Source organism: Gobius niger (genome assembly GCF_951799975.1).
Source record: "Gobius niger genome assembly, chromosome: 15".
In the NCBI taxonomy this organism is placed as follows: Eukaryota; Metazoa; Chordata; class Actinopteri; order Gobiiformes; family Gobiidae; genus Gobius; species Gobius niger.
This window is the reverse complement of record NC_136866.1, coordinates 11998225-12015055: the sequence shown is the minus strand read 5'-3', so window position 1 is coordinate 12015055 and position 16831 is coordinate 11998225. Positions and strand designations below refer to the sequence as shown.

At 41.7% G+C, this 16831-nt stretch overlaps 1 protein-coding gene across 1 annotated transcript; it reads left to right on the top strand.

The window, feature by feature from the left end:
- The first annotated feature begins 296 nt into the window (after positions 1–296).
- kif3ca (kinesin family member 3Ca) lies at positions 297–16663 on the top strand. The gene is made up of 8 exons (XM_079572018.1): positions 297–2206; positions 11605–11706; positions 11900–12022; positions 14229–14347; positions 14493–14609; positions 14716–14824; positions 15374–15519; positions 16102–16663. The coding sequence occupies exons 1-8, from the start codon at positions 818–820 to the stop codon at positions 16181–16183; spliced, it is 2187 nt and encodes a 728-aa protein (XP_079428144.1). The 5' UTR covers positions 297–817; the 3' UTR covers positions 16184–16663.
- Positions 16664–16831: the final 168 nt, after the last annotated feature.

The following is a 16831-nucleotide window of genomic DNA, read 5'->3' as shown; positions in this document are numbered from 1 at the left end:
TTGCAACTGAAGATTTATTTGACTTTAAGTATGTTTATTTACCTCAGAATGATTAGGCTATAATGACCAGATTCATGTTTACACAGGTCCACATATTGTGAATAAATGTCAGACCTGAAATGAATAGCAAGAAGTAGTAGTTCTAGTAAGTATTCATATGCAGCAGTAGTAACCTGTCCACAACTAGGCCATTATGCTCCAGCAATCTTAATTAGCCTATATTTTGAGGAGACTCCATTTCCCATGATGCTCCGAGCGCCTCCGCAGTGATGTGGGGTGTGGTGTTGGAATGACTGGGTTGTTATCCCGCACCGGAGCCTGTAAAAGACGAGGCAGACGAGACGAGAAGATGCGGACAGGGCTGTGTAGCGGATCTTCTGAACGGGTTTCATCAGGATGATATAAATATTCAAGTCATTGTTCCCGCTGTCATCTCCAGGAATGATCATTTTTACCAAATCACAGCGGGGACGTCTGGCGGGACTGCGATGGAGCGTCGATCCTGTATGTGAGATGACCGATTGTCTATAAAGCTAATATTACTCATAATTAGCTTTTGGCAAATGAAACATGGTATTGTCTTGGCCTTTGCGATTGGATCTGCTGTTTTAAAACAGATGTCAACAGTGTCTCTGTGGGAGACCATTAGAAAATAGGAAAACATTTATTTATTTATTTTTACATTTTTTTTAATTAATAATTCAAGCATCAATCGTTTTTTCCCCACCGCAATTGGTGGTTCTTATTGTAGTGATCCAAGCATCGCTCTTCAGACAGTTTTAACATTCATTTGTATTTTTTCCAAGACAAATCAATCATGTCAAAAACGAAGAGCAGTGAGTGTGTGAAGGTGGTGGTGCGATGCCGGCCTTTGAACCGAAAAGAGGAGTCCAATGGGCCTGCAGGTGGGATTGTAAAAATGGATCTGAAGTTGGGGCAGGTCATCCTCAGAAACCCTCGTGCGCCCCCCAGTGAACCTTTAAAGACATTCACGTTTGACGCCGTCTACGATTCCAACTGCAAACAACGAGATCTATATGAGGAGAGTGTCAGGCCATTGATAGACTCAGTTCTTGACGGGTTTAATGGCACCATATTTGCCTATGGACAGACCGGGACCGGTAAGACTTACACCATGCAGGGGGCATGGATGGACCCTGAAAAAAGAGGTGTGATCCCCAACTCTTTTGACCATATTTTCACCCACATTTCACGCTCCCAATCGGACAAGCAGTATCTCGTACGGGCATCCTACTTGGAGATCTACCTCGAGGAGATCCGCGACCTTCTAGATCCAAACCATGCAAATACGAGATTGGAGCTAAGGGAAAATCCTGATACTGGCGTTTATGTTAGAGACCTGACTTCTTGTGTTTGCAAAAGCATCAAAGAAATAGAGGAAGTTATGAATATGGGCAACCAAGTCAGGGCAGTCGGGGCAACGGACATGAATGAGCATTCTTCAAGATCTCACGCTTTATTTTTGATTACAGTGGAGTGCAGCCAACCTGGGCCAGATGGGAGAAAGCACATCCGAGTAGGGCGTCTGAACTTAGTCGACTTAGCTGGAAGCGAGCGACAAGCCAAGACAGGCGTGCAAGGAGAGCGCCTAAAAGAGGCGGCGAAGATCAATTTATCCCTGTCTGCTTTAGGTAATGTAATTTCAGCTTTGGCCGATGGTAGGAGCGGACATGTACCATACCGAGATTCGAAATTGACCCGACTTTTGCAAGACTCTTTAGGTGGTAACGCCAAAACTGTCATGGTTGCCACCCTGGGTCCGGCCCCTCAACACTATGACGAAACACTGACTACACTAAGGTACGCAAATCGAGCCAAGAACATCCAAAACCAACCGAGAGTCAATGAAGACCCCAAAGATGCTCTCCTTAGAGAGTTCCAAAAGGAGATTGCTCGGCTGAAAGCGCAGCTCAACCATAGGAAGTGGAGGAACAAGCAGAAGAAAGATGGCGATGTGTGGGACGGGGATGAGGATACAGCAGGAGAGGAAGACTACGAGGAGAAGGATGGAGAGGATTATGTGACCCTGGAGGAGCGGAGGCTGGAAATGGAGACAGAAGCCATCAAAGGAGATCGATTCCTATTGGCCGAGGAGAAGCAGAGGCTCCTAGGGGAGAAGGAGAGGATGATGGGAGATCTACGGAAGGAGCAGGAAGCCACCGAGCAGCTCACGGCCAAATATAAGGTGAGTCAGTCAACGTTGAGGCATTGGATCTCTCTCATGACATACACAATGACATATAGTCCCACTTATCAATATTAGTATCCTTTGACAGGGAAGTAGATAAAAAGAATCTGCGCAAAAGTACGACAACTCTACTAAAATCCTACATCAGTTACTAGGACACATGGCTGATGTTTTGTTGGTGATAATATGAAACAAGAGTGCAACAAAGCATTATCCTTGTTCCCTTATTATCATGGTATTTACCATCCTATCTCCATGCTACTACTCTGCTGTAAAGTCATTTTATCAGCATTAGGAGGATTGGGTTACTGTGAAAACACACAAAATCTGCTGAAAATGACCCTGGTCACTTGAGCAGTTTGCACTCACACTACTTCTTACTACGTGAACAGACTCTGTGAACACGTACCGTTCTGCAACATGTTGTAGCCTCTGAGCTATCAGAGAAATTAAGTAATTAAGCAAGAATTTGGACAATTTGCTATAGAAATTCAGATTTACTTTTAGTAATAATCTGTCCTCAAGTGAGCTGAGAAAACTGCAATAATTTTAGCCTTTCCATTTTTATCAAGGTGTCATCAGCATCACCTAACCACAGGTTACAGTGCATGTTTAAACACATCTAGGAGCATTAACATCTGAGAGAATACACTATAGGGATTGCAGAAATAAAGACCCCATGAAGATAGAATATTTTGTACTTCCTGGAGAGTTGCAATAAAATGTGTTAATAATGTTATGCCTCATTAATAACATTGCCGTAAAATAGAAAAGGCTGTTAAAGTTAGCACAGCGTATCCCAAAATAGAAATAGCTCTCACTGCCCACCACTAACCAAAACATTTACTGTTCTCTGGTGAAGTCCTTTTAATCAGTGCCAAGGCTCTGGAGGTGACCCACTTCTCATTTATTTCCACCATGATGCTACAGTGCTCATTGTGTAGTGATTAAAACCTTCCCTAAAGAGTCCTTCACTAAACTAAATATATGTGGATCGTAAAACAGACATTTTTGAACTTCATAGAGGCTGCAGGCAACATATAACAAAAGGTCCTATTTGGATACGTTTTAGAGAGTCCAATATCAAAGTGCTTGGGACATTGTGTAAAATGATTGTTCTGTGTTTAGATGGTGCTATTATTCCCCTTAAAATAAAATCTTTTTAGAGAATTTAAATAGAGAATTTTGACACAGAAAGAGTGCTTTGTTTTTCTTCTTTTTCATGCAGATGTATAGATCTGGCTTGTTTGTGACAAGGATGATAAGACTTTTTATTTGGGATTATACTGTAGTGCCTTTCTATGGGGCTGACATGGGTGAAGCGTTTTACCAATGCCGCCTGAACTGGCTAAAGCAGGGGTGGGCAATTCATTTTCATAAGGGGCCACATGAGGAGCCTGAATTGAGTCGGAGGGCCGCACCAACAATAACTCAAACTTATATCGGGATATAAATATATTGGGAGTGTATCGCCGGGGTCCATAAACAAAAGCTCCAAAAAAAATAAAAATGTTTTGATTGGGAAAATACATTGAGGACTTTTTTTCAATAAATCTATAATGATGAGCCTGACAGGACTGCAGCCTCATAGAAACGGCTCACACTTATTGCACTTGACAAGCCTGTGTCACAAGTCTCTCCTACATTGTAGTCAATATTCATTCACTCCGCACTCCGTGGATTGTAGCCACAGCTGCCCAGGGGCAGACTGTCCATTTCCCACTTGTCTACAATGTGTTGTTTATATCCTTATATCTTATTATGCCAGTGCCTTTTGCTGGACACCTGTGGAATTCTTTACTTTTATTCTTATTTAATCTGCCCCCTAGTGGCTGGAGTGAGCATTCTGGTAATAAAAAATAAAAAATCATAACTCCGCACAGGAATGAGCTAGAGACTTACTTTTTTTTTTGACATGCTTATGAATTTATGCCCTACAAGTTATGGGCCGGACTGAATCATCTCGCGGGCCGGATGTGGCCCGCGGGCCGTACTTTGCCCAGGTCTGGGCTAAAGTAAGATTCGAACTACCACCATATCCATAAACGTCAAGTTATGCCAAATTTGGGCCAGAGCAATAAACAGTTAAAATGGTCAAACATAAGGGTGGATGAATTACAACTTGGAACATAATTAACATTTTTATCCCACTTCATAACATGTCTTCATATCATCCTCTACTGCCTGAGTCACAGTCGCCCATTTCATGGAGATAAACCCTCATTTCCCAGCATCGATATTGAAATGTTCACCAGTAAATTGCTCTCTGCACTCTCACGCTGACTGGACAGACTTCAGACAGGAGCTGTGGCCTCTGGAGTCTAAAATGCCACTTCCTCAAGTCCGGGCCCACACCATCACACGTCAGCCAATAAAACCGGATAGTCAGGCCGGATTAATTACTGGCTCTGAATCATGGTCCAGTCGATAAGTCACCCGTGCAGAAAGACTGCAGCCTATAACTTCACAGACCCACACAGACAAGACCGGACTGGGGTAGTTTTACTGAGCAGCAAACAGCCCCAGGGTTCAGTACATTCTGTGGTCAAAGAGAAGAGAGAGAGAGAGCAAATACGTCACTTCTTTGGGAACAATAGTAGATGCCTAAAGGAAGTAGCTCTTTGTTTGCAATTTTAGCAACAGGGAGCACTTATTATTGTACATTGTAGATGTTGCCAATTTTATAATGCTTTTTATAGGAGCTTTTTGAATATGTTGTACGTGTTTTGAGCAGGTATTCCCAAGTGTTTAAGTAATATACTTCCTGACCAAAAACAAAGAAACCTGAGTTTAGCTAATTGTTGTTTTCTGTGGTTTCTGCATTTGGTCAGGTCTAGGTTCAGCAACACTATGGAGCCCAAGGAATGAGATCAGCTGAACACCCTGAATGACCAAGTTATTCCGTCAGTGGATTTCTTCTTCCCTGATGGCACAGGCGTATTCGAGGATTCATTATCAGGCTCACATTGTGAAAGAGTGGGTCAGGGAGCGTGAGACATCATTTTCATGCATGGTTTGGCCACAGAGTCCAGATCTTAACCCCATTGAGAGTCTATGGGATGTGCCGGAGAAGGCTTTGCGCAGCGGTCGCAGTCTCCCATCATCAATACAAGATCTTGATGATAAATGAATGCGACCCTGGATCTTTTTACAATGCAGAAGCTTATTGAAACAATCCACAGCGAATGCTTGATCAAAGCTTCAACCAAAACATCATTTTTTGTGGCCTCTTATTTTAGTCAGGCAGTGTACCTTCAGAATTCAGCAAAATTTCTACTGGGTTGTGTTAATCTTCGGAACAATTTACCTCTCACCTCAACAGGACAACAATCTTCAATATTCTTAAAAAACAGCAAAATAGCAAAATGTACTTTCTCCATGGCGTCTTATAATATTTGACAGTTCATATTCCAGTTTTCATAATCCACAAATTTAGTCACTTAAGTTATTTTGCAGCCACACATTCATATTTTTGGGCCTCGCACCTCTGTTTGTCACCCACCAGTCATTTATTTACTCAGACATGCATTCTACTATAGTACAGTACCAGGGGAGGGACAACCATCTGGATTTGGTAACGCAGATGCCACTGCCTTGAGAACAATGGAAATAGATTTACAGTCAGAAGGAGCATTGTCTGTTCTTCAAAGCTGCTGATTCGACTGTGGTCTATTATTTCTCGTTGAAAATGGCCGTCTCAGCATATTTGCCCGGTTCCTCTTTGGGAGCAGGTTTCTGGTCAAAGGAAAGTCCCGCGAGGTGATGCTAATGTGTGCGTATGTACTGCATCATTCAGACCGAGCGCTTTCATGTCTTTGGTGATGACTGTAGCTCAGGTTTCCTCTCTCCTCTCGGTCGGTCAAACCACCGAGGGGCAAAACCCTGGTGTGAAGTCATCTGTGTGTTCATACATCACTCTCGAGTTCCTCCATGTAGATGAAGGGATGGCTAATTACAATCAGTAAAGACATAAAATGATAACGCTTGGCCCATCCTAAATAATATCCAATTCTAATCTTGTTATTATAACGAAATAATACAAACCCGTACTGTATTCTTTTCCACCTTCCTGCCTGACATCCCTCTCCAGTATCTAATATAAGCCGGCCAATCACAGCTCACGACCTACAGGCACCATTTTTCTCTTCTGCGCTCCCGACCAATGAGAGCGAGGTTGCTGAGGACGGAGGCAGCCAGGCACGGTGATGGGAAAGATGGAGAGAGCAGACAGCGGTAAATGCCAGCGAGAGTGAATTTGAAAATGTCAGATAAAAGCGACTTGAGAAGCCGCTGACTCTCCGTGTGCTTTCTTCATCCTTGTCGCGCCGTCGAGTTTAAGTAGGTCATGAAACTGCGTCGTCAGTGCTAGTTCAGCAGGTTTGTCTTTATTATTTGAACTGCCATTGTAGTGGTTGCAAAATGTCAATGAAACAATAATGAGCAAGTCTTAAAGATTCGTCACAATTCGACATTGAACAGCCTTAAGTATCAAAATAAAACATCAGACATACTCCTTTCTTTTACTAAATAATGTACAATGTTCCATTCTGTTGAAAAATGAACCAACATTTCCTACATATCAAACTGCAGCTTGTCTGTAAGGTGTGACTTCGCAGCATCACAGGGTTTCTTCTGTAACCTTCGCTGCCATGTTGTGAGTGATGATAAATTGCAGTCACACTTGAAGCTCTGAGACCTTACAGTGGCCCAGTAATTGATTTGATGTGAGCCGGAAGGGGACGCGCTTGTAAAGCAAGCTAATGTAATCAAAGGCTGTGACCACAGCAAAGATAAAAGCGGTCAGTCGTAGTTTATGCAGAAACGTGGCTGTGTACTCGCAGTTTGGACTAAGTAACAGATAAAAAAAAATATTGATTTGATCTGAATGCCTAGTATGCCTGATTGCTAAATCCAGCTTGCCATTGTCCATTTTGAAGCTCAGAAAATATGTTTTAAATTATAAACTCTAATATACCTATGGCAAAGGTGAATAATGCACTCAACATCACAGATACACAGTTGCTTGACTGTATTTGTTCATCTCAGGAAAGAGGCTGTGGCTTGCAACATTATCAGTTGTTTATGTTGGATAATTAGTGAATAGTTTTCTGTCATTGTCTCATTATAGAAGCCCAAACCAACTTATAAAAGAAGATTAAATCCATTTTTGTGTAGTCGCCTCACAGGGCTTCACAAAAATTAACCAACCATGAAACAAAGAAGCCAAAGGGAAAAGACAAATGGGAAATTTATACACATTTATGATATTTTTAACCTATTTTCAACACCATATATTTACATGTAAAATGTAGCCTGCCCAAATGATGATTTACAGCAGTCTGGGGCAGACTTGAATTGTAATCCTCATATTTGGAGTCAAAATGATCTCCCGCTCTCTCCTCACCTGACTGCACAGCGCACATGCCGCTGCAGTGTGTTTTTGGGGGGAGGGGTTCTTCAAGGTCTCCACATCACAAACCAGAAGGACACCAAATCACCGGGCAATTTGAAGTCAGCATTGATTTCAGCCCGAGGTGCTCCCTTTTTCCCATGGCTGTTTTTGTTTAGTTATTATATGCCCCTGTTGAAGGACTAAGGGCTTTTTGAGGGAAACACACCAATGGACTGCAGTACAATCTAAACGCTAAGTGCTTTCGAAACTCTTTTTCAGTCGCTTATTATGAGTGCGTCCAGTGCCGTCTATTATGTAGAGCTTCCCTGGGTATGCTTCTCCCGCTCCACTGGACTATTCTTAGATCCACTTTTTCTGGGTCAGAACTGAGCTGCAGCCCTAACTTTCACACAAGTCTTTCATAACAACCACTTAGAGATATATTTCATCTTTCAGCTTGTTTTTTTTTTAAACACCGTTATGTCATAGAAATAAAAAGAAGCAGCATTTGATCCTAACCTGCATGGACAGTTAGCAGGCTGGCTAATCCGAGTCTGTTAGCCTTTTCAATGTATTTTTCCTATAACCGTTAGCACTTAGCCATCAAACATCGCAAATAATGAAAGAGACAGACGTTTTCAGCTGTTGTCTACCCATAGACCACATTTAGGTGAGGTCAAAGCCCTGTTAGAAATCATGAATGAATGTGCAGACCTTTCTAGATTTTATTTTGGATGAGAATTGGCGTATAAAAGCTGCCCCTGAGCTAAAGGCTAAATCATATTAAACTTTCTGCTTTTCGTCTACACATCCGATTCTAAACGTCATCTTATAAAATGTTATTGATGGAGAAACCACAGAAATGATGTAAATGCCATAAAACGGACTTGTCATTCCTCGCCATACTTAATTATCGGGCCTGACTTCACCATTCATTTCAATGGGTAAGAAAGCTCAATTCAAACAGGTCCGGGAAACCGCTTGCTAATATAAGTACGCACTTGTAAGAACAGGCTCAGGTAGCTAAAGCCATTTCTTTGTTTTTCTATGGGCCAATTCAGCACCTAAATTTCCTTCACTACACACAAAAAGCAAATGGTGTTTTCGTTTAGCCTGGAGTCAAATATTGTGCACACAGCTTCACATTTGGGATTTAGCTTGAGGGTTAGCAGATTATGTCAGTAGTGCGACAGAAGTCAAATGTTGAGGTATAAACTTATACTATTGTACTAACTATAAATATTATTGGTTTGGACACTCAGTTTGGAATAAAAAAAAGAGCATGTCCTCTGTAGTAATATGATTTCACATGGATCATTTGGCAGAAGAATACTCAAAAAACAAATCTAAGTTCTATTCAAAGTGCTGGACTGGTCTCAAACAGCAGCATGCCTCACACACAGACAGTGAGTGGTTCATGGATTGAGTGACTGTGCTTCCTGTTTATGGAGCTGCCTTCCTGTCTAATTAGAAAAGGAAAGGCCTGGGTCCAAAGAGGGAAGCCATTGTGTATGTTGACATGCTGAACGTACAGTGGAGCTGGTTGGGCCTATAATGTCTGCACGAAACTATGGGATTGAATCAAATGAGTATAATCTTAAGCATGCCTCTCTCTATAGCCCACCAGTGAGTCCTCATCAGACATAAGGTGTGCGCTCATCTCTGCTCCATCGCTCTGAAATATTGATGAGTGTGTGTCTGTTTTTAACTGGAGTTTGGGGGATCTGATGCTGTTTGTTGAGGACACCGCCATAAAGAAATCCAATCTTTACTGTAAATGTTTATTTTTATTTTTATTATCAAACAGCGATGCAAAAGTAGTCCAAGAATAAATCCCTCTGACGCCTCATAAAATATAGAGAACAATTACTAAACATATGAATAATTTATTATAACATCTTATCAAGCCGTGTAAAAGCCCAATGCTCGTGCACTAGAGAAGGCACTAAGCAAATCCCTCCATTAAACAGACGCAATGTTTAATGCACTTTTTCAAATGTACTGTTCTTACATGAGATAAACTCACCAGTCGTGACTCGGCAGTTGTACCTTGGCTCTCTTATTGTAGGATTTTGTCTGTAGATTGTTTCATATCCTGAAGTAAAATGATCTCTGTATGCACGCTGATGTGTTACAGAAATATTTCTAAAGATAATTGAGCCGTAATACGATTGTACCATTATGTTCTGCTTCTCATATCGACCGGCTGATTCCTGGAGACAGCGTGACCTTTTTATCTCCCTGCCTGCGTCTTCTCTTTGCCTGTTTTCTGTCTCTCCAATCGCACTCACAAGACTTGTCCTCATTGTGCAGTATTTAAGAGCAGTTCTCCAGACGTCCACGAGGCTCCTGTGATTGGCTGAGGAAGGGCAGATTATCTCGTGCACTTCCTCAATGATCATGTACCCAGCAGCAAAAGGACCAGTCACAGCCAAAGGAATGTGTGAATGAGCCGATTCAACGCGCGGAGAGAAATCTTTTTTTTTTACTATTTTATTCAGCATTTACTTGTCAGTTTCTGTGGAAGTTGTTTCGTTAACTTGCTGAGGGCCCGACCGAACATTATCATAAAGTTACCTGTTCACCAATGCGCTTCACATGGATTGTTTATCCAGTTCAAAATAGCGTTGAGCTTCCTACTATTATAGGCTTGACTCATCATTGTACCGAGATGAGAGCGGGCTGAGCATCCCTGTCATGAATGGGGCTTTTAATAACGAGGCTGACCAGATATGACAACACACAATGCGCGGAGGAGAGCAGCACAAAGGCCATTGCAAACAAAGAGGCTTTCTATAATGTCTCTGAAGGACTCCACTGTACTCTGGAGCATGTCGCACAATTAGCGGATCATGTGTGTGGCATATCCATAGGCTCTATGTGGGAGGAATGTGGCCTCTCCTCTGTGTGCCCCTACAATGCTGTTCACTCTGGGCTTACAGTCGTGCCCTGCAGACACAGCCATTGCCCTGTCACTGCAGCGCAAGTGCAGTTATGGATGTGCGACTCCTTATGTCACATGACCTCAGGCACTGTTGTCATGGATACATGAGACGCTAAAGACATGGGGCTTATTAGCACATAAACCTCTCTCACTGGGTTTTTGCCATGTCTGATGGACTGAAATAGGGCTTTTCCAAATCATGGAAAAAAATATAATATAGGACAGTGTTTTAGTCTTAATTCTGTTCTAATTCATGCTCGATTTTTGTGATTTGCAAAACTAGATAAGGCCAAAGTCCTATTTCCACTGTACTGCAGTCAAAACAGCTTTACTTTACAGCTAAATCAATATGAAAGTGTGAACAGCACAACACTTTTTAACCTTTACAAGTCTATGGCAACACAGTCACCCAGTTCTTTTTTCTACTCATGTCAAGGACAAACACCCCTGGATTATACGTTTACTGCATTTTCAGACTTACTTGAGCAATGACCTTTATTGAACCTTTATTTAGGAACATCCCACTGAGTCCCTAGAATGATGCGATTTATCAGTGTAAAAATAGATGTACATTTATGAAATTGATCATCTCTAATGAACAGAAGCAGAATAGTAGATGCTCACTGTTTGGTGTGTCATGTTAAGGATGATGAAAATGTATCTTACAAATACATATTATACTTATATGCCCGACATATTTACTGTAGGTCGTCATAAGTCAAACATTGCACACATTTCAAATTCTCTTCTCTTTCAGCCATTTTTCACTTCCTGCAGAGTTCAGCTTGTTGTTACACTATCAGTACAAAGAGATCCACACAGACATATTAAATATCCACATGAACTCAGAGTGACCCTCTGAGCTGCTTCAAAAATACACTGAATTTATCTACAGAACCTCACCTCCAAATCCAGATTTATTGATGCAGAAGTCTGCACTATTTCCCTCACATTACCTCCTCAAGGCGAAACGTCTCAGCACAACAACACAAAACAACACAAAAGTCTAAGCCAGTCCTGTGTTTAAAAATAGTAAAGAGTGAGTGATTTGCTTTTCAGGCGATAGAGAGCAAGCTGCTGGTGGGAGGCAAAAACATCATGGACCACACCAACGAGCAGCAGAAGATCTTGGAGATGAAGAGACAGGAGATTACTGACCAGGTGAACTAAAGTTTCCTTTGTGTGGTGAAATAAGTGTTCTGGGAAACCCCTGAAGTTATAATTAACATATTTCCAGTGCTGGATGATCTATTCATTTCAGTATCTCCCCTTAATGGGGATATCTGTCTTATTTTTTTATAGAATTAAAGTATTGACTTTTTGACATTGTTTGCATGTGTTTGTATGTGGACAGACGCGCACGGAGCGGGAGATTCAGCAGCAGATGTTGGTTCGGGACGAGGAGACTCTGGAGCTCAGAGACACATTCACTTCTCTACAACAGGAAGTGGAGGCCAAGACCAAGAAACTCAAAAAGGTAACAATATTTTTACATTTCTGCATATTCGGAATCCTAGTAAAATTTGTATGTATATACACACGTTTCCTGTGACATCACGCATAGTTAAGGCCGCCATTTTGAAGACCGAAGTGGAATTATTCTGCACGACAACAAGTAACAATAGCTCAACTCAGGATGAAAGTAAAGGACAACTGATTGACAGTAGCATTTTATATGCAATCATTGCTCAGGAAGGTAACAGTAAAAAGACAAAGCACATGCTCATATAAACAGACCAGTATGTGGTTTTGTTTATCAGGCAAAGATGTAGCAGCTGAGTCCAGCTACGGCAGGATTTACCAAAGATCTGCTTCCACTCCTCAAACTAAATAAACACATTAAAGAGGAAACGGAACATTTTCTCTGGGAATTTTACAGTTTCTCATGTGTGATAGAGCCTCAGTCTGAGTCAGTGTTTAAGCTGCTGTAGACGTTAGCATTCTACCGCGGTTAGCCTCAACATAATAAACACATATGTGGCTCACATCTATGAACACTGAGGAAATACTACAGTAGAGCTCTTAGCTCTATCACATGTTGTATCCAAGGCTAGATGTTTTGAGTGTGGTTCAGGCCGAGCGCTTTCTCTTGGAGGTTTGTAGCTCAGCAGCTGTAGCTAGTGTCCACAAATGTTATCCATGGCACTGCCATGATGGCAGGCGTCGCTGCTTTTATGTGTCAGTAACTCTCCAGGCAGTTTATAAGGACCACATCCTAAGTTTTCAGTTTTCTCATCAGTATCAGCTCTGTTCATCTGCATGACGTGTGCTATTTTTGGATGTAGCATCTTGACTTCAGTCAGTGGAGATGCATAGTTTGATATGATATACACCAGCCAGAGGTCTCCAAGATGGCGGCCATAACAACAAAAGTCACGTGACTGAAAGGCATGTATATTTACTTTTATTTATGCACTACAGCCTATTGTTGTTTGTGTTTCCAGGAGTTCACATGATTGCGGATGTTTTCAAAGTCAATAAGAGGCAACAGAGAAAAGAGAGTTGAAACTGTCCTCAACTAAAACAACTCATTTGGCGACTTTGAAACCCTATATTACATATTGTTGAATATGTAACTTTTAAGTTATGTTGAATGAGAGGGAGTAGCTGTTCATAAGTAGCTTAGTAGGTAGTTAGTATTGAAAATGTCATACCGAGAGTGTCTGCACAAGATCTTTAGTTGCTATAACATGAAAAGCGATGAATGAATGAAATTTAACCACATAATACAATACTCAATACTTAAAGAAAATCTCAAGCTTATTTACTCGAACGCTGCAATCAAAGCAACCTTTTTTTAACATAACACAATTTTGTTTTGTCCTGATCTGCCTATACTGTATATCCTTGTCCACCCGTGTGTTGACCCCTGACTTGGACACTTGATCCATCTGGACCCTCTTTAGTATCTGAAGGTTTGTCCTGCCGCCTGCCCTCCTCTGCCTCCCAAATGACTGCTGTCTTGGGCCTCGTACCTCCCCGACTAACCACGTGGATGTCTTTACTGACTGAATGTCCAGAGAGAGAAAGCACAGTCAGAACTCACCATTTTCCTTGTTTCCCCGCAGGACTAACCTCATCAGGTCATATTTGGCTATGACAATCTGGATAACCTTGTAACTCTTAATGATAAAATCCGATTCCTATTCACTCTAACGCACAAGTTTACCATCTGCACATCTCACTCTGCATGAACTCAATGACTCAGAGAGGAAATCGTGTTTATAGGAAGGGATACAATGCCCAGAGCTCTGGAAAGGGTATTTATGAAAGAATAAAATGCAAAAAAAAACATCCGGAGTAGGGCTGCACAATAAAACACAGTACGTAAGTTACATCAGAGCGACCAAAACATGAAAAAAATAAAAATAAAGTAAAAACAGTGACAGAACAACATATGTACAGCTGCTGATGATTCAATAACAACAATTTTGCGATACAATGTGCAGCCCTAATCTGAAGCCCATGATTATTAGCTTGACTTCGAGGTCAAGTGAATCTTGAATGAGAAGTCAAGAATAAATCATTTTGATGCCTTGAAAGCAGAGAGACCTCTGTACACTGCACCCCATTGGCTGGCCGGCGCTGTTGCTACGGACGACCGGCTCCGGCCTATCCAAGCCCGGTCCTTTCAGCCCCTGCTCCGCGCTGACTCTCTCTTTCCGCTCGTGGCTTTGTTGTAGTTGTACGCCAAACTCCAGTGCCTCAAGACGGAGATAAAAGACGTGAACGACGAGCACGTGAGGAGCCGGCAGGAGCTGGAGCAGACCCAGAACGAACTCACGCGGGAGCTCAAATTCAAGTGAGTGCGGGTACAGGAAGTGAAGGGGAAATAATTGCAACACTTATGATTCACGCCTCATGAGAAGATAGTTAGAAGAAGTGAAAAGTTGTGTGTAAATATTTAAAGAAATCATTTGACTTTTTTTTTTCTTTCTTTTTTACAGATATTTGATCATTGAGAACTTCATCCCACCGGAGGAAAAGAACAAAATCATGAACAGGCTGACCTTCGACCCGGAGGAGGACCAGTGGAAGTTCCAGCCCCTCGTCCCGTCAGAAAGGTTTGTGTCCCTGGAAAAGTGATTTCATTGTTGTGAATATTTTACGCTCATGTTGTTTTTGAGCCTCGTGCATTATTGATTTAGTCTCTCTCTCTTGTTTGTGCAGAAAATCCTCCCAGATGAAGAAAAGACCTGCCTCGGCTGTTGGATACAAACGCCCAATCACACAATTTGCCAGAGTCGCCATGACGATGGGCCCTACCACCAGATACAGGGTTAGCGTGCTCCTCTTTCTCTTGTTTTTTTTTTACATATTTGCCTCATTTACATCTTTGTGCTATCCCGTTAGCATATAGTAATCACAAGTCATAGTCAAATTGACAGCAGAGCAGATAGGTATTACTTATAGCACATTTTCTCCAGTTCGACTTTACCCAAATCTAAAAGATTCTTGGCAAAAATGTGTCGAAATAGCAACAAAATTAGCCGAAAATGAGGGTGAAAACACAACATAAGCGCGTCAAAAAAGCAACCAAAACTGTGGTGAAAAAGCACAAAAAAACGCTACAAAAGAGAAACAGAAGAGTAACAAAAAATGCATGACAAAAAAGTGACAAAAATACAGCAGCAACAAGGCAAGGAAAAAGATCAGTTTAAATGAGTTTTGTAGGCTTTCAAATGAGGCATTACTCTGGCCTAAAGGCTAAAGGCTGCAACATTTCAGATATGGGTAAAGCTGAACTGGAGAAAATGCACTTGGTTAAGGCGGGGTTAAGAGGTTAAACCGAGGACGATGATCCTCACTGTGTTTTTATTGCGTTAAGGCTGAGAACATCATGTTTCTGGAGCTGGACATGAACCCTCTGAACATCAGCTCTCCGGACCGAAGCTCCGACACCGACCCCAACCAGAGCCCATCTCAGGACAGCTCCCCCACCAAGGACAGAGGCATCTGCAAGTCCAGCTCCTGGTCAGTGTGCAACTCCTTTGGGCCATTTTTAATTTGTTGAAAAATATAAACAGGAATCATTCATTTTTTTTATGGAATAGGTAGATTGTTAGCATCACTGTATATATTTAGTATCTACAAATAAGTCGTCTAGCACAATACATGTAGCACGTGTACATTGTGTTCCAGTCTCATGCCCCTACAAATAAAATCTGTATCAAGTCAACATGGAGCACAGCAGGTTAGAAGGCAAATTATGAGGAAGGTATACTGTATAGAAAGAGCTGAAAGTTTGAGTGACAATACCCATAATGAGTAGGGCTCTTGTTAATGCATTGTTTTACACATGGTAATATCAGAAACCTCCTTAGAATGAGCCGTTTCAGTTTTGCTAATTTTTCCCAGTTCCGGGCTGTAAGGCCTTTAATAGGCTTAGAGTTGCTTGGATTTATCTGTATAATCCTTACCTTCTAAGCTTTCCTAATCTCATCATGTATCTCCTAAATTCCGAGCAGATCTGCTATAGGTTAATCCTCGAAGGGTTTTGCATGTTTAATCAGCTATATGAGGACGATACAGTATATGTTTCTTTCTTTTTCACAGGTGCCAGACCCAGAAATCACTTCTGTCGTCTTCGTCCAATGGTTCTTTGGTGGCATGTCAAACACCTGCTGTGGCACAATGAAACACGTCTATCCAGGACTTTTTTATTATTTATTCAAATGACTTTATTTATTACAAGGACAACTTCTCGGACATCATCCTACGTGTTTCACCAATGTCCCACTTTACGAGAACTACACTCACCACTCCTCCAACCTGTGCATGAGCTCACAGACTGCCCCGAGGAAGAGTCAAAACAGCGAAACCTGTTGGAATTTACGCAGGATTTTGGACTGTCGAGGATAATTACATGTGTGTCCGTGCTGTAGGGAAAAGTAGATACAATGTTGAATCTATTGTACAGTTTGTTGTGTGTCTATGGTCAGAGGTGGCTCTTAACTGAGGCTAGAATGACGACCTTTATAATTACTGTCTTTCCGCTGAATCAAATGCCTTATAAATAATATTACAATGTGTGTGGTATTAGGGCAGTTGCTGAAGGATTTTAAGCTAGATCTGTGTTTATATTTGTTTCCTTTTTCTGCTACAATGAGTAGGAAGTAAGTAATGCATGTTGTCCCATGTATCCTCTGGGTGTGCTGGTCTTCCCTACCACAAAAACATGTACAGTAGGTTCCCCTTTGGAGCAAGGAATCCCCGGATAGGAATCACAGTGGGACTTAAATAAGAAGGTGAAAAAAAGTGGAAAATGTGTTACCAGTCTGCTGGA

What these genes read in the sequence shown, in the direction of transcription:
- kif3ca (XM_079572018.1), top strand. Translation starts at nt 818, where the DNA reads ATGTCAAAAACGAAGAGCAGTGAGTGTGTGAAGGTGGTGGTGCGATGC. An exon ending in AGACCAAGAAACTCAAAAAG is followed by an intron (nt 12,023 to 14,228) that starts GTAACAATATTT and finishes GCTTTGTTGTAG; the next exon opens with TTGTACGCCAAACTCCAGTG. An exon ending in CCCCTCGTCCCGTCAGAAAG is followed by an intron (nt 14,610 to 14,715) that starts GTTTGTGTCCCT and finishes TTGTTTGTGCAG; the next exon opens with AAAATCCTCCCAGATGAAGA.